General features: G+C 48.6%; 1 protein-coding gene and 1 non-coding gene across 2 annotated transcripts in view; both read right to left on the bottom strand.

The window, feature by feature from the left end:
* Positions 1-23,717, bottom strand: part of RPS4X (ribosomal protein S4 X-linked) — an 82,382-nt gene that overhangs the window by 30,806 nt on the left and 27,859 nt on the right. The window contains exon 6 of the mRNA XM_063937036.1: positions 8,352-8,509. Within this exon, the coding sequence (XP_063793106.1) occupies positions 8,352-8,509 (158 nt within the window). The remainder of the gene's footprint in view (positions 1-8,351; positions 8,510-23,717) is intronic.
* On the bottom strand, positions 2,475-2,593 carry LOC134950207 (5S ribosomal RNA). Its single transcript, XR_010183205.1, has one exon. It is a non-coding gene; the product is annotated as a 5S ribosomal RNA (ribosomal RNA).

The following is a 23,717-nucleotide window of genomic DNA, read 5'->3' as shown; positions in this document are numbered from 1 at the left end:
CACGGCTACTGCCGTCCGAGAGTAATAAAGGGTTAAAGAGTCAGTCAGAACGCCCTGAGGTCGATCCGAAATCTCCGCCCACAGCGGACCAGCTGACAAAACTCCGGGGCATGTTCCCTCACCCAGGAGTCTGACCTGGTGGCTTGATCTGGAAACAAGATTGTTGTCCCACGTTCCGAGAGGAATGGAGGCGACCACTCATTACGTCGCAACTTGACTGAAGAAATAGAGTCTCTGGTGCCGAGGAATGAAAAAAACCTCTGACGGACCGTGTTGAGAAACGTCTATGCGGAGCATAAATTGGATCTGTGTCGAATCAGAAGCTCGTGGATCCTCCGGATATTCAGAAGCCACCTAATGTACAGAGTGGGATAGTAGCAGTAAATTGTCCCATTAGGGAACCAACGTCACCCACTGCCCTTGAAAAAGAGTTATTCTGTTATCTTCCTAAACTCTGTGGGAGCGGAAGAGAGAAGAGTAAAGGACTTACAGTGAAAATGAGAATCCTGTTAAGGGGGAATCTGAGAAAAGCCTGTCCAACGGAAATCAGTAAACAGGCATCTCTGAAGACAAGGGACACGTAAAACTCCCTTTCTTGTTTAAACTAGCAATCACAGACTAAAAGGATTGTAAGGCCAGAATAGGCCTGTCCGAGCCACTTGGCTTCGGAACGTGAAAAGAAAACAAAGGCCTGAGAACTGTCCTAATTCAAATGATATGTGTAAAACAGGGATCAACACCCTTTGCGGTTAGAAACCTATGGAGCGCAGCCTGCAGTATGACTCTCTTGTCATCGTAAATCAGCCGACCCATGCCGAGGGACTCCTGAGACGGTTGTAACCGCCCAAGCCTTCTCCCATCGACCTGCGCCTACCCTGGGACCCTGCAGGTGTAATGGGTGTATAGGATGACATAAAATCAGACTGGACTGAGGATGTTGAACCTCTGCTTCAGCCTTTTTACCCTGAGAACCCCTGGCGACGAAGATATCACCCGTGTGGAGTCAAAAACCTGAAAGGGCACGAAAAAATCTAAAGGGAAGACCAGTAAAGGTCTGTCTTGGAGCTGGGGCAGTAGTAGGAGAAATCAAAGTGGACCTACCTCCATTGGTTCAAGAAATCCTGCAGAAAGTTCCTTCCCCAGAACCATCTGCCCCGTAGGATTTCATGTTTACTTGTCACTGTCGCAGCCCCAGAGGTCGTCGGGTTAAGACAGCCCAAGCGAAGATGCAGGGTCCGAGTCTGTAGACATGGAGACCTCCAAGGAACATAAAGCAGAATCGTGATTCTGACCTGTATCAAAGTATCAATTGATCCTGATGCGAAGCATCCTGTAACCTAGAGGACAATTGTTCCCCAACCTACCTGCTCCGGATACGGTAGAACCATGCTGCCGCATATGTCGATGGATCCCTGAGCAAGGTTGCCTCAGGAAAACGGCGGCTTGATGGACCGGCGATACACCGAGGTGTATACCTTAGAGAGGTTCTGATACCATCTCCTGCCATCTGCGGGGAAAAGATAGGAAAACAAACCTTGTTTGATACCTGATATTGTGTATTCGGGTGTCTGTCGGCCGCCTACCGGAGCCTGCCCAGCTCATCCGAAACTGAACCAGTCGCTGTCATTTTCGTCAATGGCGTGGAACCCTGATGGACTTGACGTGTCCTCCTCCTTTACCTGCAGTATCAGATGAACTGCTGTATTATGTACCTGTATATTCTGAGACACTGGTTCAGATCCACAGAAAACAGACATCAGTAATGCATGGAATGTTAGCAAAGTTTATTTTTGGAAAGGTGTGTTTGGTCCCGCTGTGATTTGATCCTGTGACCTTGGAAACCAAAGTCCAAGGGCTTACCTGATGAGCTATTGTCTGGATAATAGTGACATTACCTGCATCATTGATCAAACAGGGGTGTGCAGGTGCGTGGAGGGCGAAGCAGATGGCTCCGCCGCATACCTCACACCTCAGAGGGAATTCTTCGACTATCCCAGGAGAGACAAACGAAAGGAGAAAAGGTGGGTTAAATAAACAGAGCCCTACGTAAGGTCTGCACTATGTGTAGTGACCGATACGATTAAAATAAACTTTCTGGAGCAGCGGAGACCTGAACCAGCAACGCTGCGCTGTGGGACAGGAGTCTTAGCCCTAGGCTATAGGAGTTCTCCTTAAAGTTTTGTTTGGATTCAAACCCCTGTTCAGATACCCGCTACTAGCGTACTGAGCCGCAGCGCTATTTGTCTGATGCCTTACACGCATTCCACAATTACAAATAGCATTAGTAACTAGTGACAAGAAGGAATAATAAAGGGAAGGCAACACCCCGCCCTGTATTTAGTGTACCGCTAATTAAGGTGCACCAGATGTTTCTCTGAGGTTCCGCTGGCTTTTCAAAATGGTGACCAGCCTGTGAGAAAGATGGGGGAAAATGTTATGTGCAAGATGTTGTTATTAGAAAACATTGCGGAAGTAGCCTACAGCACCTGGTGTTCCCAGGCGGTCTCCCATCCAAGTACTAACCGGGCCTGACCCTGCTTAGTGTCCGAGATCAGACGAGATCGGGCGTGTTCAGGGTGGTGTGGCCGTAGGCTTTTATCCCCTATATCTGGTATTTTATGGATTTATCTATATACATACCTACACGCACCTAAATATATATATCTATATATATACATGCACAAACATAACTATATATGTATATATACACACACACCGTAGGTAAATAAATACTGCACAGTAGATCCTTTTAATTATTATTGAGCTGAGTCCCAGCTACTGTAATAGAGCAGGTTCCCTGATTTGCAAGTAGGAAAATGCTGGGTAGAGGACTCTACTGCAGGAGGAATGTATCTATATTTCAGCAGCCTGAAGTATCGAAAAGTTACAAATCCCAGAGCTGTTGCCTAGCGATGGGGAGACCTGGGAGCCCACTGAGTAAAGCGGGTTAACTGTTAATATACCTGGGACTTTATTTGTATTTGTCTCTGAGTATGCAAGATTAGCCCACTGGGCTATAGGAGACACTGCAAATATGAAGCCAGGTCTGTGCAGGGAGGAAATGGCCGCCAGAGTGAAACTCCTCTGGGCTATGCGATAAAATCTATATAGTGGATAACTGGATTAGTGCTGAGCCACTCTGACTATATCACATTCTCCCCAGCACCATGTGCATTAAACTCACATAAATGCCTATTACACTATAACAGTGGCCGGGGAGCGGAGAATGCTGAGCCCGCTGTACAGAGCAGGAGTTAGCTCCGCCCCCCGGCTATGGCGCCTTATTGCAAAACTAAGCGGGAAGCGAGCTGTACCCTCCGCTGGGCCTGCGAGTCACCGCCGGGGAGCGCTGAGCCCGCTATACAGCGCTAGTAGAGCCCTGTATCTGCTAGCCGCCGCCGGGGAGTGTTGCGCTGAACAGAGCGCGAGTCGCCGCCTGGGAGCAGGGAGCGCTGAGCTCGCTCTACAGAGCGGGACTTAGCTCCGCCCCCTCCGTACAAGGCGCCAAATTTAAACATTGCTTTGCGCTCGAGCGGGATCCCTGTGCCGGCTCTGTGAGTCGCGCTGAGTGGGGATCTGTGCGGGGGGTGCGGGGAGCTGGGGGAGCAGAGGGTTATCAGAATGACACACACCCGTTTTTCAGTCAGGGTTGTATAAACACATACTCAGCCTCCCCCAATCATCCTGTCTGTTTCTCCATGAGGAGGACAGGTAAGGATACAATAAAGTACATTACAGCCCCAGAGAGCCCTTCTGGAGTGGGTTGTACAACAATAAACAGATTGCTCTAAAAACATACATAGCCACCACAAATAAAGTATACTTCACTCACCACTGTGTTCTTGGTGGATCGGCCCCGACACACGCCGCACGCAGCGGCGTCCAGCCGGAATCTTCTGTGGTGGGGTGGTCCCGACACAAGCCGCACGCAGCGGTGTCCGACCATTTTTGATACTCACCGCTGCCATGCTGCCGGAATCTTCTGCTGGATGGAGTGGCCGCGACACGCGCCGCACGCAGCGGTGTCCGCCAACTCAGGAGAGCTCAGTGTCTCCCTCAGCCGGGGCCCATCCCTAGCCGCACGCAGCTGCGATGGGACCCCGCCGGCAGCTCCCACGGTGCAGACTGGCAGTGGCAGAGCTGCCAGTCTGTGAGTGTGTGTAAGAAAAATAAAATAATAAAGAAAAAAGAAGAAAATTCTTCAGCTAAACCCAAGTGAACCAGCTACCTCGGGCACTTAACTAAGACTGGCTTGGAGGGGAGATAGTAGGGGAGGAGCTAGCCACAGTGTGAGAATTTTTAAAGTGCCAGCTACCAATACCACCTACTATCTCCCCATTGTAACTACACTCCAGTGGCCCCTAGTGGATGAAGGAGAAATATGCTTTTTAGTTTTTGCTGGTGCCTTACTCATTATGGCGACAGACAATACAATACACAAAACACAGACACCTGCACGACTCAGTAAAATAGCAATAAGGTGGCTCTGTATATATATCTGGCCCAGTGCAATACACGTGGCCAGTACTATAAATTTTGATCCCAAATTCCCACGAACACCCCTGCGCCTCCGGTGGAGAAGAGATGTAGGACAGGAACGTTCTGGAATCACAGAGGAAGACACAGGAAGCATGTTAAAAATGGCTGCCCTGCTATACTTATACATATAATCACAGTGCTGCATTCACTGATTATACTGTAATAATCCCTCTGCTGCTGCAGTATTTCACTGATATGTCCCCCCTGTAATGGCTGTTTATCTTATTACAGCGGCAGCGCAGCGTGTGGGCCCCCAGCGGGTATCGTAGAGCGCTATGTGCCTCGTGTGTCCCAGCGGTGGGCTCCTGTATAATAGCGTGTCAGCTACCAAGGTAGCGCTGCGGCGAAGTGAGGGTCGTTCCGAGGTGCCTGGCCGGAGGCTGTGGCCTAACGGGCGGGTACCTGAGCGGGGAGAGCCGCGGCGCCTGCACGGAGGTCTGTGGCCGAACGTGCGGGCGCCTGAGTGGAGAGAGCCGCTGCGCCTGCACGGAGGTCTGTGGCCGAACGTGCGGGCGCCTGAGTGGAGAGAGCCGCGGTGCCTGCACGGAGGTCTGTGGACGAACGTGCGGCCGCCTGAGCGGGGTGGAATGGGCGGGCGCCTGAGCGGGAAGATGCCGGAGGCTGAGAGGGGAGAGCCGCTCCTTGCCGTCACCCAGCACTATGTCTCCACACGTCGGGGCGGCAGCGGGAGCTGACCGCCCCGTTTCACATACCTCACTCCTGCAGACGTGCGGAGGCTCCGACGGGGCTTTTCAGTAAGCGCCGGCCAGCCAGTGCAGGAGGATGTGAGGGCTGTGAGGGAGCTCTTTCAGAGAGGCCCGACACGCCCGTGCTGCAATCAGCAGCTGCACTATCCCTGACCCTGCCTTTTGGAAGGGGGACAGGGATGTGGTCAAACAGTAGAAAAAATAAAAATTAAAAATAAACGTTTCTTCAACAAAACCGTGACTTCAGCTAAGCATGTGTTGCCACGTTCAGCACAGAAAAAACACTGGGTAAGTGCTCAGGGATATGGAGGGGTGGAGTGTTACTAAATTTAAATATTCAGTGCTGTGTTCCTACGGAAGCCCGTCCATATCCCAAGAGTACTCCAGTGACCCCTAGTGGATGAAAAAGAAATATACATACATACATACATGTCGAGTCTCCCTTATCCAAAATGCTTGGGACCAGAGGTATTTTGGATATCGGATTTTTCCTTATTTTAGAATAATTGCATACCATAATGAGATATCATGGTGATGGGACCTATATCTAAGCACAGAATACATTTTTTCATATACACCTTATACACACAGCCTGAAGGTCATTTTAGCCAATATTTTTTGTAACTTTGTACATTAAACAAAGTGTGTCTACATTCTCACAATTCATTTATGTTTCATATACACCTTATAAACACAGCCTGAAGGTCATTTAATACAATATTTTTAATAACTTTGTGTATTAAACAAAGTGTGTGTACATTGAGTCATCAAAAAACAAAGGTTTCACTATCTCACTCAAAAAAGTCCGTATTTCGGAATATTTTGTATTTCGGAATATTTGGATATGGGATACTCAACCTGTATATATATATCCATACACTTACATAACCTTTTCTGATATGCATCACATTCACATGCAATTATTTTACCCAGTCAGATATTGGTGGTGCCGACAGGGTCACCCACACACGTCTGTGTCCCTAATATACTTTTCTCTTAGGAAAAACATTCATCCCACGACCTGATGACACTTGTACTATAAGGAGTCGGCAGTGCCGACAGTGTCCCTCCCAGTCGTTTGCGGGAAGCACTCCGCCACACGTGTACTAAACACCCACCGACATATAGGGGACAGCCTCACAGTAAATTCTGTCAGAGACACAGAAAAAGATTGGCAGCTCATAACCCATCGCTTAATAGCGGTTTTGAACATTATAGAATGCCCCAAACCTGCAGCAGTTTATATTAAACATATATTTCACCACCTTTACTGCGCCCCCCGATTTCCCCCCCCCCCCCCCCCATTTTAACTATAATGGACACTGGCGGGGGTTAGGGTCTGGTGCCTAGGCACTTCTCATCCACATTACCATTTTTATGCTGGTCAGGGCGCCCCCCCTGCACCCTGTAGTGCCTCTGTGTGTGGGGGAGCAAAGCGCGCAGCGGGATCGCTGTGCGGTACCTCAAAGCCGTCACTGAAGTCTTCTGATCTTCTTCTACTCACCTGTCTTCTGGCTCTGCAAGGGGGGTGACAGCGGGCTCTGGGAGTGAACCCCTAGGTGTACCTAGTGTTCCAAACCCTCAGGAGCTAATGGTGTCCTGTAGCCAAGAAGCAGAGCCTTTAAACTCATTAGTAGGTCTGACTTCTCTCCACCAAGTCCCACGATGCAGGGAGACTGTTGCCAGCAGTCTCCCTGAAAATAAAAAAACTAAAAGTCTTTTCAGAGAAACTCAGTAGAGCTCCCCTGTGTGTGACCAGTCTCCCTGAGCACAATTCTAAAACTGGAGTCTGGAGGAGGGGCATAGAGGAAGGAGCCAGTTCACACCCAAAGTCTTAAAGTGCCCATGTCTCCTGCAGATCCCGTCTATACCCCATGGTTCTTGATGTGACCCCAGCATCCTCTAGGACGTATGAGAAATATATGTCCAAGCGCTGGCACTGCACATTTGAGCAGTGGCATTGCCAACCTGCAATAAGCTGGGCCCTGCCACCAATCTACCGGGTCGCACCAAGGATGGACCCAGGTGCAAACCGGCATTTTAATTGGAAAGTGGTGTAAGTTGTATTATTCAGAGGGCTGGGGGAAACCGCAGGGAGCAACCAAAACACATACTACAGACAATGGGGCAGATGTATGGAGCCTGGAGAAGAGATAACGCAGTGATAAGTGCAAGGTGATAATACACCAGCCAATCAGCTCCTAACTGTAAATTTACATATTGGAGCTGATTGGCTGGTGCGTTATAACCTTACACTGATCACTGCTTTGTCACTTCTCCAGGCTTAATACATCTGCCCCAATGTTTCCTCCTAGCTCAGAGTTTCCACGACTCTGTCCTTAAAGCACCCTAACAGTCCAGACTTTAAGGGGTATATTCAATTGAAGTCGAAAACTGCCGTCTGTCGAAAAGACGTCAGTTTTCGACTTAAGGTCGAATCCAGATTCGACCTGTTCAATATTTTGCAAAATTTTTGAAACTTGTCGAAAAGCAAGTGGATCGGCGGAATAGCTGCCGATCCACGTGTTGATGTCGAAAACGGGCCAAATCCACCAGGGGAGCCGCAGTGAGACAGCCGGCGGGCATACAGGGAGATCAGCGCTACAGTAGCGCTGCAGCCGGATGTCACTCAACCGCCTGACCTCACGGCAGCTTCCACCCGGCTCCAGCACGCTGCTGGAGCTGGGTGGAAGCTGCCGTGAGGTCGGGCGGCTGAATGACATCCTGCTTGCAGCCCTACTCCGTAGCGCTGGTCTCCCTGTATGCCTGCCGGCTGTCCCCCCGCGGCTCGCCCCCCTTCTCCTCTACATCCCATCTAAATTCTACTTGAGGGGTTGTTGGATCCATTCCGACAAATACATGTCGGAATGGATCAGACTTTAATGGAATATACGCTTGAACATGGTTAAATCAAACTGACTTAAGAAATAATTGTCACCTGTGCTTAAATACAGCTAGTTGTGAAACCTGGACAGTTAAGGTGCCTTAGAAGACGGCATTTTGGAAATATTGTCCTAGTTGGACAGGGGTTTGGTGGTCCCATCCTTTCACATACTACTAGTATAATAAAACAAATTAACCGGGTATAAGATGAAAAGAACTTACTTTGCCGATGACAAAAATGTTGGAAAGTCTGGTGGCAAAGGTGTTGCTATTTGCATCCTTGACGTGAACCACATCAAAGGAGCCTGGGTGTCTCTCGCGGTTGGTGATGACACCAATTCGCCCCAAGTTGGCACCGCCAGTCACCATGCAGAGGTTACCTATAGAATGAAGGTACATAATGAAGTGGCGACAAAGTACAGTTCACAGCATAACTGGGTAACCAAGTAATTAGCAAATTTTACACTGGTAATTCATTAAGTCACAATGAGTAATAATGTGAAGACCACTTGTAAAAGTATGAATATTTAGAGATAAGTTACATTTGTTCAAATGCTAGAAACAAATTCCCAACTAAACCTAAGCTGCAATCTGCATTACAGAAAGCGGAATTCTCTAATGAATGTAGCTGAAGTATGTGTGCCATGTTGAAGAGAGATCGCAGAAAAATATACGTTATGGTAAGAACTTATCGTTGTTAATGGTATTTCTCCTATGTCCACAGGTTTCCATAGGATAACATTGGGATATGATGGAGTGACAGCGGATTGGCACCAAACGATCACAAGCTTTCTGGCCTCCCAGAATGAACCAGGCTCGTCCATATAATCCCGCCCACTAACTCAGTCAGATCAGTTTCCAAAGCATTTAGGCAGGAGCATTATGTAGAACCAAATTAAGGCAAAAAACACATGCACACTCTCCCATTCAAAAGGGAAAAGTTTAGCGAGTATAAAGATTCTCAAATCAGGTGCATCAGGGTGGGATCCCTGTGGACTTAGGAGAAAATAGGATTTTAAATACCTACCGGTAAATCCTTTTCTATGAGTCCGTAGAGGATGTTGGGCACTCTCAAAAGACCATGGGTTATAGACGGGAAGCACAGGAGACCTGGGCACTTTAAGACTTTCAAAGGGGCGTGACCTGGCTCCTCCCTCTGTATCCCTCCCCAGACTCAGTTTGGAACTCTGCCCGGCGAGACGGACATTACGAGGAAAGGACAAGGTGAGCCAACACCAGCTCACGCCATAAGCATGCCGTATTAACATGGCAGATAACTGAACACATGTCAAAGGACATGGACAAAACCTCAGCAACAAGCTGAAGAAAAAACAAAAAAACACAACCTGTGTGTAACCAGAACTAAACTGCAGATACAGTACGCACTGGGATGGTCGCCCAACATCCTCTACGGACTCCTAGAAAAAGGATTTACCGGTAGGTATTTAAAATCCTATTTTCTATTTCGTCCTAGAGGATGTTGGGCACTCTCAAAAGACCGTGGGGTTTATACCAAAACTCAATAGCGGGCGGGAGAGTGCGGATGACTCTGCAGCACCGATTGACCAAATTTAAGGTCTTCATCGGCCAAGGTATCAAACTTGTAAAATTCAGCAAACGTGTTCGACCCCGACCAAGTAGCAGCTCGGCAAAGTTGCAATGCCGAGACACCCCGGGCAGCCGCCCAGGAGGAACCCACCTTCCTAGTGGAATGGGCCTTCACTGATTTCGGCAACGGCAAGCCTGCCGTTGAATGAGCCTGCTGAATCGTCTGACATATCCAGTGGGCAATGGTCTGCTTGGAAGCAGGAACCCCAATCTTATTGGGAGCATACAAAACAGAGACTCTGTTTTCCTCAATGGAGCCATCCTGGCTACATAAATCTTTAAACCTCTGACCACATCCAGAGACTTAGGGGTATATGCAATTAGCGGCGAATCGCGGCAAATTATCGCCGTTTTTTAATTCGACACAATTAGACAGGTGAATTCCGGCAGGTGGCTGCCGGAATTCACCATATTCAATGAAAAACGGATTCGACAGTCCCGCGGGCGAAAACCGGCCGATTTGCCGGATTTTGCCGCGATTTAAAAAAACGGGAAAAACTTGGAAAAAAATGGCGTGGGGTCCCCCCTCCAAAGCATAACCAGCCTCGGGCTCTTCGAGCTGGTCCTGGTTCTAAAAATGCGGGGTAAAAATTGACAGGGGATCCCCCGTATTTTTAAAACCAGCACCGGGATCTGCGCCTGGTGCTGGTGCAAAAAATACGGGGGACAAAAAGAGTAGAGGTCCCCCGTATTTTTTACACCAGCATCGGGCTCCACTAGCTGGACAGATAATGCCACAGCCGGGGGTCACTTTTATACAGTGCCTTGCGGCCGTGGCATTAAATATCCAACTAGTCACCCCTGGCCGGGGTACCCTGGGGGAGTGGGGACCCCTTCAATCAAGGGGTCCCCCCCCCCAGCCACCCAAGGGCCAGGGGTGAAGCCCGAGGCTGTCCCCCCCATCCAAGGGCTGCGGATGGGAGGCGGATAGCCTTGAGTAAAATGACAGAATATAGTTTTTTTCAGTAGTACTACAAGTCCCAGCAAGCCTCCCCCACAAGCTGGTACTTGGAGAACCACAAGTACCAGCATGCGGGAGAAAAACAGGCCCGCTGGTACCTGTAGTACTACTGGAAAAAAAATACCCAAATAAAAACAGGAGACACACACCGTGACAAGTACAACTTTATTACACACTGCCGACACACACATACTTACCTATGTTGACACGCCGACTGCCAGTCTCCGACGATCCGAGGGTACCTGTGAAAAAAATTATACTCACCTGCCAGTGTCCAGAGATAAATCCACGTCCAGAGATAAACCTCGTACTTGGCAAAAAAAAAAAAAAAAACACGAACACCCGAACCACCGGACTGAAAGGGGTCCCATGTTGACACATGAGCACCCTTTCCCCGAATGACACGCCGACTGCCAGTCTCGGGCTTCACCCCTGGCCCTTGGGTGGCTGGGGGGGGGGACCCCTTGATTGAAGGGGTCCCCACTCCCCCAGGGTACCCCGGCCAGGGGTGACTAGTTGGATATTTAATGCCACGGCCGCAAGGCACTGTATAAAAGTGACCCCCGGCTGTGGCATTATCTGTCCAGCTAGTGGAGCCCGATGCTGGTGTAAAAAATACGGGGGACCTCTACTCTTTTTGTCCCCCGTATTTTTTGCACCAGCACCAGGCGCAGATCCCGGTGCTGGTTTTAAAAATACGGGGGATCCCCTGTCAATTTTTACCCCGCATTTTTAGAACCAGGACCAGCTCGAAGAGCCCGAGGCTGGTTATGCTTTGGAGGGGGGACCCCACGCCATTTTTTTTCTGATTTTTACCATTCCATCTTAAAAAAAAAAAAAAAAATAAATCATTATAAATATAAATATATATATATATATATATATATATATATAAATATATATATATATATATATATATATATATATATATATATATATAAACAAGCGAGTCCGGCTCTCCCAATAAAGCAAACAAAAGCGCTGGGTGCCTCCACAAAGATTCAAATACAACCAACTGCAGGTGCGGCACTCCGTGCGACGAAATCAACGGGACACTTACTTCAAGGTGGTGACAACGTTTCAATGCGGTTTATTCGTGCATTTTCATCTCTGACCTGATGAAAATGCACGAATAAACCGCATTGAAACGTTGTCACCACCTTGAAGTAAGTGTCCCGTTGATTTCGTCGCACGGAGTGCCGCACCTGCAGTTGGTTGTGTGTGTGTGTATATGTATGTATATATATATATATATATATATATATATATATATATATATATAAATATAAATATATATATATATATATATATATATATATATATATAAATATATAGTTTTAAAAAAATATATGAATAATACTTGTGCCTCCAAAAAAGAGGAACCAAGTACCTAATCCCTTCTAATATAAATAGATATGCTATTATCAATAAAAAAAAAAAAAAAAAAAAAACATGTTTTAAATTTTTTTTATTAGTTTCATCCACCAAAGTGTGGCGGATTGAAAATGACGAATTTACTGTCTAAAAGCACTGTTGTCGAATTTCCAAACTTCAATTGAATACACTTTGGTCGAATTGCAGCACTTGTATCATTGCAGAAAAGTCGAATTTGACAAAAGTCGAATTTCAAAAAGTCTAATTTTGAAAGTCCGTTTTTTTGACGGAAAGCACTGAATTGCATTGACTATTTTTTTTTTTGGGCAAAAAATTCCCGAAATTCGACAATTTCGGGAATTCGACCGCAATTGCATATACCCCTTATTCTCAGACTGAAGCATGCGCATTGCTTGTCGTAGCGCATTGTAAATTGCCCGGAGTTCTAGGACATTTATAGACAGCAATCTTTCGTGATCCACCCAGAGACCCTGGAGCTGACAATTTTGAACTACAGCTTCCAACCTCTGAGACTCGCGTCCGTCGTTAGAATTATCCAATTCCAGGCGCCGAACCGTTTCCCTGTGGTTAGATTGTGTACTTTGAGCCACCAGAGTAGAGATACTCTGGCCCGTGGAGACAACCTCACCCTCTGGTGAATCTGCAGATGCGAGCCCGACCACTGTGCGAGCACATCCAGTTGAAAAGGACGTGAGTGAAATCTTCCGAACTGAAGCGCTTCGAAAGCAGCCACCATTGTGCCTAAGAGGCGAATGCACAAATGTACCGAGACTGTGCGTGGCTTGAGCACTAATTGTACCAGATGGCGAATAATCTGTACTTTCTGTTGTGGTAGGTAAATTCTTTGATTGACTATCGAAAATCATACCTAGGAATTGAAGGCGTTGAGACGGAATTAGATGTGATTTCTTGAAGTTGACAATCCAACCGTGGTAAACCAGTACATTGTACATTAGCAGCGCATGTTGGAGAAGTATCTGTTGAGACGGGGCTTTGATGAGCAGATCGTCCAAATACGGAACTATTGTCACTCCCAGGGATCTCAGATGAGCTATCATCACAGACATCACTTTTGTGAATACCCGAGGCGCTGACGATAGGCCAAACGGTAGAGCCCGAAACTGGTAATGGTTGTGGCATATTGCAAACCGCAAGAACCTCTGATGAGGCTGCCAAATCGGAATGTGTAAGTACGCATCCTTGAGATCTAGCGCAATCATGAACTCCCCTGGCTCTAAACTTGCAATCACTGAGCGCAGAGATTCCATCTTGAATTTGTAGTAAATTACGTACCGATTGAGACCCTTTAAGTTCAATATCGGCTTGACTGAGCTATCCGGCTTCGGTACCACAAACAGACTGGAATAATAACCCCGACCCTGTTGGTGTACAGGGACCGGAATCAAAACTGCTGAATCCAGTAGGGACTGAATGGCAATTTGCAGAACCGCTCTCTTGTCGTCCGACAGAGGCAGTCCTGTCTTGAAAAACCGCAGTGGCGGAAGACAGTCGAACTCTATTTTGTAACCTCTTAACACTAAATTGCGGATCCACCCATCCGCGGATGTCTGGAACCACGCCAAATGGAACGTCTGAAGGCGTGCTCCCACAATCGGAGAACCGAGATGGGCTGGTAGCCCGTCATGCCACTGGCTTGTCAGTGACCTTAGCGTCCTGACGACTTGTGTTGGTTTGTTGGAAACCACGTCCACGTCTACCAGGCGTGGCTGTTCCTCTGCCACGTCCGCGAAAGGACTGCGGTCTAAAGGATTTGAACGAAGGTCCAGAGTACCTGCTTCTTGGTACCGGTGGAGGCAATGGTAAGAAAACAGACTTTCCACCCGTAGCCTCAGAAATCCATGTGTCCAATTCAGGACCAAACAATTTCTTACCATCGTAAGGTAACGCCTCTATACCTCATTTGACCTCTGCCTCCGCTTGCCAAGAACGCAGCCAGAGTGCTCGTCGTGCCGTAACTAGCGACGATGAAATACGAGAAGTGAGCTGACAGGCGTCAGTAGAAGCTGTACAGAGATACTCCGCAGCCTCACACATTTGACCAGCAAGAAGTATAAGGTGTTCGTCATAGAGGGCAGACTTAAGTTCTGTTATCCATACTATGAGCGCCTTAGTGACCCAGATACCAACCAAGCCAGGTCTCAGCAGCACTCCTGCTGCTACATACATGGACTTTAGCATAGTTTCTATTTTGCGATCTGAAGGGTCTTTAAGCGTAGTAGCCGCTGGCACTGGTATGGTTAATTTCTTCGTAAGCTTCGACACTGACGAATCGACTATTGGTGGATTCTCCCATGTACATGTCACCGAGTCTGGAAACCGGTAACTAGACTTAAATCTGCGAGGTATAGAAAACAGTTTATCTGGAGCCTGTCTAGTTTCTACTAACAGCTTATTAAGAGACTCCGACACAGGAAAACTTATTGGAGTTCTCTGTCGTTTAGTAAATACGACCTGATCATTTGTGAGAGGCTCCTCAGTTTCTGTAAACTTCAGAGACTGACGCAACGCTCTGATGAGATTATCAATTCCTGAGCTGTTAAAATCCTCACTATCTGACTCCACTTCACCCTCCTCACCCTCATCTTGTGCCGTGAGGTCTGGCATGGAATTGTCAGAATGCAACATAGCAGAAACTGGACATAAGACATATGAAATTTATCCCTTCTACCCAAAATGGATTTGGACCTTTCGCAAGGCTGAGACCCCTCTGATAGTTCTGGTGGTCTCACCCTAGACTCAGATCTTGCCGTTCCCCGCTCCTGTCGAGCGGCGGTCAATTCTGATTGCAACCCAGCCAGTACATTGGCTAGCATTTCCCATGGAGGGTCCGGGGAGGAAATTGGCTTTAAAACCAGAGCAGAATTTTTATTCGGAACCAAATCCACAAAACATACTGTACATGTGGTAGATCCATCCGGTAACACACTGCTACAGACTTTGCAATTATGCTTTTTAGTTTTTGCTGGTGCCTTACTCATTATGGCGACAGACAATACAATACACACACAAAAAAAAAAGCAGACACTTGCACGACTCCGTAAAATAGTACCAAGGAGTCTCTATATATCTATATCTCTCTATCTATATATCTGGCCAAGTGCAGTACACGTGGCCAGTACTATGAAATGTGATCCCAAATTCCCACTAACACCCCTGCGCCTCCGGTGGAGTAGAGATGTAGTACTGGAAAGTTCTGGAATCACAGCAGGAAGACACAGGAAGCATGGTTAGAAATGGCTGCCATGCTTACCCATATAATCACAGTGCAGGTTAAAGTGACATTTATATGAAATCCTGTAATTAACCCTGCAGCCTAGCATACTGCTGTTGCTGCAGGTTTTCCCTCTCATGCCGCTGATTGCCCCATTTGTTACATAATCACAGTATAATGCCCCCCCTCCCCCCTGCATGCTCCGTTGCGGATGTGTGGGGCCGCCAGCGGGAGCCGGGTAGCGGGACGCGCCGTGACAGAGCGGGGAGCGCGTCTTGAATCGCTGTGAGCAGCGGCCGTGCAGCGGCGAGGGCCGGAGCAGCGGCGGCGGGCGTCTGCAGAGGGATCCCGGCATCATATAAACAATGTCCCCACACAGCGGGGTGGCAGCGGAAGCTGACCGCCCCGTTCAACATACCTTGACTCCTGCTGCTTGTGGTGAGGCTCCGACGGGGCTTCTCTGCAAGCGCCGGCCAGCCTGTGCAGGAGGATCTGTTTGGCTGTGAGGGTGCTCATTCAGTGAGGACAGACACGCCACAGCTGCTATTAGAAGCTTGCACTATCCCTGACCCTGCCTTTTGGAAGGGGGAAAGGGATTTGTATGAAAAAAGAAAAAAGTCAAAAAATATTGTGGACCCAGCCACATTGACCTGTTGCTACTTCGAGCACAGAAAAAACACTGAGGTACTTGGGGATATGGAGGGGTGGAGTGTTCTAAATTTAAATATTCAGTGCCCTGTTTCCTACGGAAGCCGTCCATATCCCAAGAGTACTCCAGTGACCCCTAGTGGATGAAAAAGAAAGTGTTTGACCCCGACCAAGTAGCTGCTCGGCAAAGCTGTAATGCCGAGACGCCTCAGGCAGCCGCTCAAGATGAGCCCACCTTCCTAGTGGAATGGGCATTCACCGATTTCGGTAACGGCAATCCAGCCGTAGAATGAGCGTGCTGAATTGTATTACAGATCCAGCGCGCAATAGTCTGCTTAGAAGCAGGAGCGCCAACCTTGTTGGCCGCGTACAGGATAAACAGCGCCTCTTTTCCTAACTCGAGCCGTTCTGGCTACATACATTTTCAAAGCTCTGACCACATCAAGAGACTTGGAATCAGCCAAGGCTTCAGTAGCCACAGGCACCACAATAGGTTGGTTCATGTGAAATGAAGAAACCACCTTTGGTAGAAATTGTTGACGAGTTCTCAACTCCGCTCTATCCTCATGGAAAATCAGATAGGGCCTTTTGTGAGACAAAACCGCCAATTTGGACATCCGCCTTGCGGACGCCAAGGCTAATAGCAGGACCACTTCCCAAGTGAGAAATTTCAACTCAACCTTTTGTAAAAGGTTCAAACCAATGTGATGTAAGGAACTGTAACACCACGTTAAGGTCCCACGCAAATGGAGGTTGGATGTGTAGTACGCCTTTTACGAAAGTCTGTACTTCTGGAAGCGAGGCTAATTCCTTTTGAAAGAAAATTGATAAAGCAGACACCTGCACTTTAATGGAGCCTAACTTCAGGCCCGCATGCACACCTGCTTGCAAAAAAATGGAGAAAACGCCCCAGCTGAAATTCTTCCGTAGGAGCCTGCTTGGATTCACACCAAGACACACATTTTCTCCAAATACGGTGATAATGCTTTGCCGTTACCTCCTTTCTAGCTTTAAGTAGAGTGGGAATGACTTCCCCGGGAATACTCTTCCTAGCTAGGAATTTGCGTTCAACCGCCATGCCGTCAAACGCAACCGCGGTAAGTCCTGGAACACGCACGGCCCTTGCTGTAACAGATCCTCTCTCAGAGGAAGAGGCCAGGGATCTCCTGTGAATAATTCCTGAAGATCCAGATACCAGGCCCTCCGTGGCCAATCTGGAACAACGAGTATCTCCTGAACCCATGTTCTTCTTATGATCCTTAACACCTTTGGAATGAGTGGAAGTGGAGGGAACACAGACCAACCGAAATACCCACGGTGTCACTAGTGTGTCCACTGCTATTGCTTGAGGGTCCCTCGACCTGGAACAATATGTCTAAAGCTTCTTGTTGAGACGAGACGCCATCATGTCTATTTGAGGAAGTCCCCAACGCCTTGTCACTTCTGCAAAGACCTCTTGATGAAGACCCCACTCTCCTGGATGGAGAGTGTCTGCTGAGGAGTCTGCTTCCCAGTTGTCCACTCCTGGAATGAAGACATCTGACAGAGCACTTGCATGTTTTCCGCCCAGCGAAGGATCTTGGTGCCCTCCGCCATTGCCGCTCTGCTCTTTGTTCCGCCACGGTCGTGATGTTGTCCGATTGAATCAGGACGGGCAGGTCATGAAGAAAATGTTCCGCCTGCCGCAGGCCGTTGTAGATGGTCCTTAACTCCAGCACGTTTATGTGCAGACAAGCTTTCTGGCCTGACTATTTTCCTTGGAATTTTTGTCCCTGTGTGACTGCTCCCCAACCTTGGAGACTCGCGTCACCAGAATCCAGTCTTGGATCCCGAACCTGCGACCCTCTAGAAGAAGGTTAGAACTTTGGAGCCACCAAAGGAGAGAAACCCTGGCCCTGGGGGACAGACTTATCTTCCGGTGCATCTGCAGATGGGACCCTTACCACTTGTCCAGCAGGTCCCACTGAAACGTTCTTACATGGAACCTGCCAAACGGAATGGCCTCGTAGGCCGCCACCATTTTTCCCAGTACTCGAGTGCAGTGATGAATAGACACTCTTTGCGGTTTCAGAAGTTCCTTGACCATTTTCTAGATTTCCTGAGCTTTTTCCAACGGGAGAAAGATCCTCTGCAGTTCGGTGTCCAGAATCATGCCCAAAAACGACAGCCGAGTTGTCGGAATCAGCTGCGACTTTGGTAAATTTAGGAGCCAGCCATGCTGTTGCAGCACTTGCAGGAAAAGCGCAACATTCTTTACTAACTGCTCCTGTGATATCACCTTTATCAGGAGATCGTCCAAGTATGGGGTAATTGTGACCCCTTGCTTGCGTAGGAGCACCATCATTTACGCCATTACCTTGGTGAACATCCTCGGGGCCGTGGAAAGACCAAACGGCAACGTCTGAAATTGGTAGTGACAATCCTGAACAACGAACCTCGGTTACGCCTGATGAGGAAAAACGGGGACATGTAGGTAAGCATCCTTTATGTCGACTGACACCATAAAATCCCCCCCCCCCCCCCTCCAGACTGGAGATAACCGCTCGGAGAGATTCCATCTTGAATTTGAAACTTTTCAAATACACATTGAGGGATTTTAAGTTCAAAATCGGCCTGACCGAGCCATCCGGCTTCGGGACCACAAACAGGCTTGAATAAAAACCTTCTCCCCACTGTGACGGGGATACCTCGACAATGACCACTGGTGACACAGCTTCTGTATTGCCGTACATACTACCTCTCTTTCCGGAAGAGAAGCTGGCAAGGCGGATTTGAAAAATTGGTGTGGGGGCACGTCTTGAAACTCCAGCTTGTATCCTTGGGTCACAATTTCCAGCACCCAAGGATCCAGGCCCGAGAAAACCCATACCTGACTGAAAAGCTGAAGACGCGCCCCCACCGGTGCGGACGCCCGCAGGGGAGCCCCAGCGTCATGCGGTGGATTTGGCAGAAGCCGGGGAGGACTTCTGCTCCTGGGAGCTTGCCACAGCCGGCGATCTTTTTCCTCTTCCCTTACCTCTCGCTGCACGGAAGGATGACCCACGTCCTTTCCGGAATTTCTGCGACCGAAAGGACTGCATCTGATATGGAGTTGTTTTCTTTTGTTGTGGAGGAACAAAAGGCAGAAAATAGGACTTACCCGCGGTAGCTGTAGAAACCAGGTCCGCGAGGCCTTCACCAAACAAAACGCCACCCTTATAGGGCAGACCCTCCATAGCCTTCTTAGAATCAGCATCACCATTCCATTGATGAGTCCACAACGCCCTCCTGGCCGAGACTGCCATGGCATTGGCTCTTGATCCCAAAAGGCCAATATCTCTCGCCATCTCCTTTAGATAGACTGCAGCGTCCCTGATATGACCTAGTGTCAGAAGAACGCTCTCTCGATCCAGGGTGTCTATGTTCGATGACAAGTTATCTGCCCACTTTGCAATTGCGTTACTCACCCACGCCGAAGCCACAGCTGGCCTGAGCAGCGTACCTGTCGTGACAGATTTCAAGGTAGCTTCCTGCCTACGATCAGCAGGATCCTTAAGGGTCGCCATTTCAGGAGACTGTAGTGCTACCTTCTTGAACAATCGCGCTAGAGCTTTGTCTACCGTGGGTGTCGCCTCCCACCCAACCCTATCCTGAGAAGGAAACGGGTATGGCATAGCAATCCTCCTGGGAATGTGCCACCTCTTGTCTGGCATTTCCCAGGCTTTTTCAAAAAGGGCATTCAGTTCATGAGAGGGAGGAAACGTTACCTCCGGTTTCTTCCCCTTAAACATACAGACCCTCGTCTCAGGGACAGCGGGGTCTTCCGTAATATGTAACACGTCTTTTATCGCCACTATCATGTATTGAATACTCTTAGCCACTTTAGGATGCAACTTCGCATCATTATAGTCAACACTGGAGTCGGAATCCATGTCGGTATCAGTGTCTGCTATATGGGTAAATTAACGTTTTTGGGACCCTGAGGGGGCCTGAGTGTGTGGCACCACGTCACCCATGGATTGTCTCCATGCTTGGTTCTGAGACTCAGATTTGTCTAACCTCTTATGCAATAAAGCCACACTGTTATTTAACACACTCCACATCTCAACCCAATCAGCAGTCGGCGGTGCCGACGGAGTCACTCCTTCATTCTGGTCAGCTCCCATACGTACCTCCTCCTGGGAAGAGCATTCAGTTTCTGCCATGTCGACACACACGTACAGACACCCCCAAACACACTGGGCTAAAGGGGACAGACCCACAGTAAGGCCTTTCAGAGAGAGAGAGAGGAGTTTGCCAGCTCACACCCAGCGCCCCACCGGTCTGAAGAAAACAATGCCCCAGACCTGTAAGCGCTTGTTATATATAAATAACGAACACCAAATTTATGTGCCCGCCCCCTTGTTTTTAGCACCCTGTTACTTGCGACAGCAGTGAAGGGCCAGGAGCAGCAAGCTGTGGAGAGAAAATGGTGCTGGTCAGAGCTGAAGGACAAAGCCCCGCCCCCTACATGGCACGCTTCGGTCCCTCTATTAATTATACTGGCGGGGATCTCCTAACAGTGCCTATGCACTGTATATAGCTGCCAGTCCCTATAAAATAAGAATTTACTTACCGATAATTCTATTTCTCATAGTCCGTAGTGGATGCTGGGGACTCCGTAAGGACCATGGGGAATAGCGGCTCCGCAGGAGACTGGGCACAAAAGTAAAAGCTTTAGGACTAGCTGGTGTGCACTGGCTCCTCCCCCTATGACCCTCCTCCAAGCCTCAGTTAGGATACTGTGCCCGGACGAGCGTACACAATAAGGAAGGATTTTGAATCCCGGGTAAGACTCATACCAGCCACACCGTACAACCTGTGATCTGAACCCAGTTAACAGCATGATAACATAGGAGCCTCTGAAAAGATGGCTCACAACAATAATAACCCGATTTTTGTAACTATGTACAAGTATTGCAGACAATCCACACTTGGGATGGGCGCCCAGCATCCACTACGGACTATGAGAAATAGAATTATCGGTAAGTAAATTCTTATTTTCTCTGACGTCCTAGTGGATGCTGGGGACTCCGTAAGGACCATGGGGATTATACCAAAGCTCCCAAACGGGCGGGAGAGTGCGGATGACTCTGCAGCACCAAATGAGAGACTCCAGGTCCTCCTCAGCCAGGGTATCAATTTTGTAGAATTTTACAAACGTATTTGCTCCTGACCAAGTAGCTGCTCGGCAAAGTTGTAAAGCCGAGACCCCTCGGGCAGCCGCCCAAGATGAGCCCATCTTCCTTGTGGAGTGGGCATTTACAGATTTTTGGCTGTGGCAGGCCTGCCACAGAATGTGCAAGCTGAATTGTGCTACCAATCCAACGAGCAATAGTCTGCTTAGAAGCAGGAGCACCCAGCTTGTTGGGTGCATACAGGATAAACAGCGAGTCAGATTTTCTGACTCCAGCCGTCCTGGAAACATATATTTTCAGGGCCCTGACAACGTCTAGCAACTTGGAGTCCTCCAAGTCCCTAGTAGCCGCAAGCACCACAATAGGTTGGTTCAGGTGAAACGCTGAAACCACCATAGGGAGAAACTGAGGACGAGTCCTCAATTCCGCCCTGTCCGAATGGAAAATCAGATAAGGGCTTTTACAGGATAAAGCCGCCAATTCTGACACGCGCCTGGCCCAGGCCAGGGCCAACAGCATGACCACTTTCCATGTGAGATATTTTAACTCCACAGATTTAAGTGGTTCAAACCAATGTGACTTTTTGGAACCCAAAAACTACATTGAGATCCCAAGGTGCCACTGGAGGCACAAAAGGAGGCTGTATATGCAGTACCCCTTTTACAACGTCTGAACTTCAGGGACTGAAGCTAGTTCTTTTTGGAAGAAAATTGACAGGGCCGAAATTTGAACCTTAATGGACCCCAATTTCAGGCCCATAGACACTCCTGTTTGCAGGAAATGTAGGAATCGACCCAGTTGAATTTACTCCGTCGGGCCTTACTGGCCTCGCACCACGCAACATATTTTCGCCAAATGCGGTGATAATGTTTTGCGGTTACATCCTTCCTGGCTTTGATCAGGATAGGGATGACTTCATCTGGAATGCCTTTTTTCCTTCAGGATCCGGCGTTCAACCGCCATGCCGTCAAACGCAGTCGCGGTAAGTCTTGGAACAGACAGGGTCCTTGCTGAAGCAGGTCCCTTCTTAGAGGTAGAGGCCACGGATCCTCCGTGAGCATCTTTTGAAGTTCCGGTTACCAAGTCCTTCTTGGCCAATCCGGAGCCACGAATATAGTGCTTTCTCCTCTCCATCTTATCAATCTCAGTACCTTGGGTATGAGAGGCAGATGAGGGAACACATACACTGACTGGTACACCCACGGTGTTACCAGAGCGTCTACAGCTATTGCCTGAGGATCTCTTGACCTGGCGCAATACCTGTCGAGTTTTTCCCAACGGTTTATAATCATGTGGAAGACTTCTGGGTGAAGTCCCCACTCTCCCGGGTGGAGGTCGTGTCTGCTGAGGAAGTCTGCTTCCTAGTTGTCCACTCCCGGAATAGCTGACAGTGCTATCACATGATTTTCCGCCCGGCGAAGAATCCTTGCAGCTTCTGCCATTGCCCTCCTGCTTCTTGTGCCACCCTGTCTGTTTACGTGGGTGACTGCCGTGATGTCATCCGACTGGATCAACACAGGCTGACCTTGAAGCAGAGGTCTTGCTAAGCTTAGAGCATTGTAAATGGCCCTTAGCTTCAGGATATTTATGTGAAGTGATGTCTCCAGGCTTGACCATAAGCCCTGGAAATTCCTTCCCTGTGTGACTGCTCCCCAGCCTCGCAGGCTGGCATCCGTGGTCACCAGGACCCAGTCCTGAATGCCGAATCTGCGGCCCTCTAGAAGATGAGCACTCTGCAACCACCACAGGAGGGACACCCTTGTTCTTGGTGACAGGGTTATCCGCTGATGCATCTGAAGATGCGACCCGGACCATTTGTCCAGCAGGTCCCACTGGAAAGTTCTTGCGTGGAATCTGCCGAATGGGATTGCTTCGTAGGAAGCCACCATTTTACCCAGAACCCTTGTGCATTGATGCACTGAGACTTGGCTCGGTTTTAGGAGGTTCCTGACTAGCTCGGATAACTCCCTGGCTTTCTCCTCCGGGAGAAACACCTTTTTCTGGACTGTGTCCAGGATCATCCCTAGGAACGAGTCGTCGGAACCAGCTGCGATTTTGGAATATTGAGAATCCAATCGTGCTGCCGCAACACTACCTGAGATAGTGCTACACCGACCTCCAACTGTTCCCTGGATCTTACCCTTATCAGGGAATCGTCCAAGTAAGGGATAATTAAAATTCCCTCCCTTCGAAGGAATATCATCATTTCGGCCATTACCTTGGTAAAGACCCGGGGTGCCGTGGACCATCCATACGGCAGCGTCTGAACTGATAGTGACAGTTCTGTACCATAAACCTGAGGTACCCTTGGTGAGAAGGGTAAATTTGGACATGAAGGTAAGCATCCTTGATGTCCCGAGACATCATGTAGTCCCCTTCTTCCAGGTTCGCAATCACTGCTATGAGTGACTCAATCTTGAATTTGAACCTCTGTATGTAAGTGTTCAAAGATTTTAGATTTAGAATCGGTCTCACCGAGCCGTCCGGCTTTGGTACCACAACAGTGTGGAATAATACCCCGTTCCCTGTTGCAGGAGGGGTACCTTGATTATCACCTGCTGGGAATACAGCTTGTGAATGGCTTCCAA

This window comes from Pseudophryne corroboree, chromosome 8 (assembly GCF_028390025.1).
Source record: "Pseudophryne corroboree isolate aPseCor3 chromosome 8, aPseCor3.hap2, whole genome shotgun sequence".
Lineage (NCBI taxonomy): Eukaryota > Metazoa > Chordata > Amphibia > Anura > Myobatrachidae > Pseudophryne > Pseudophryne corroboree.
This window is presented reverse-complemented; position numbering and strand designations above follow the sequence as displayed.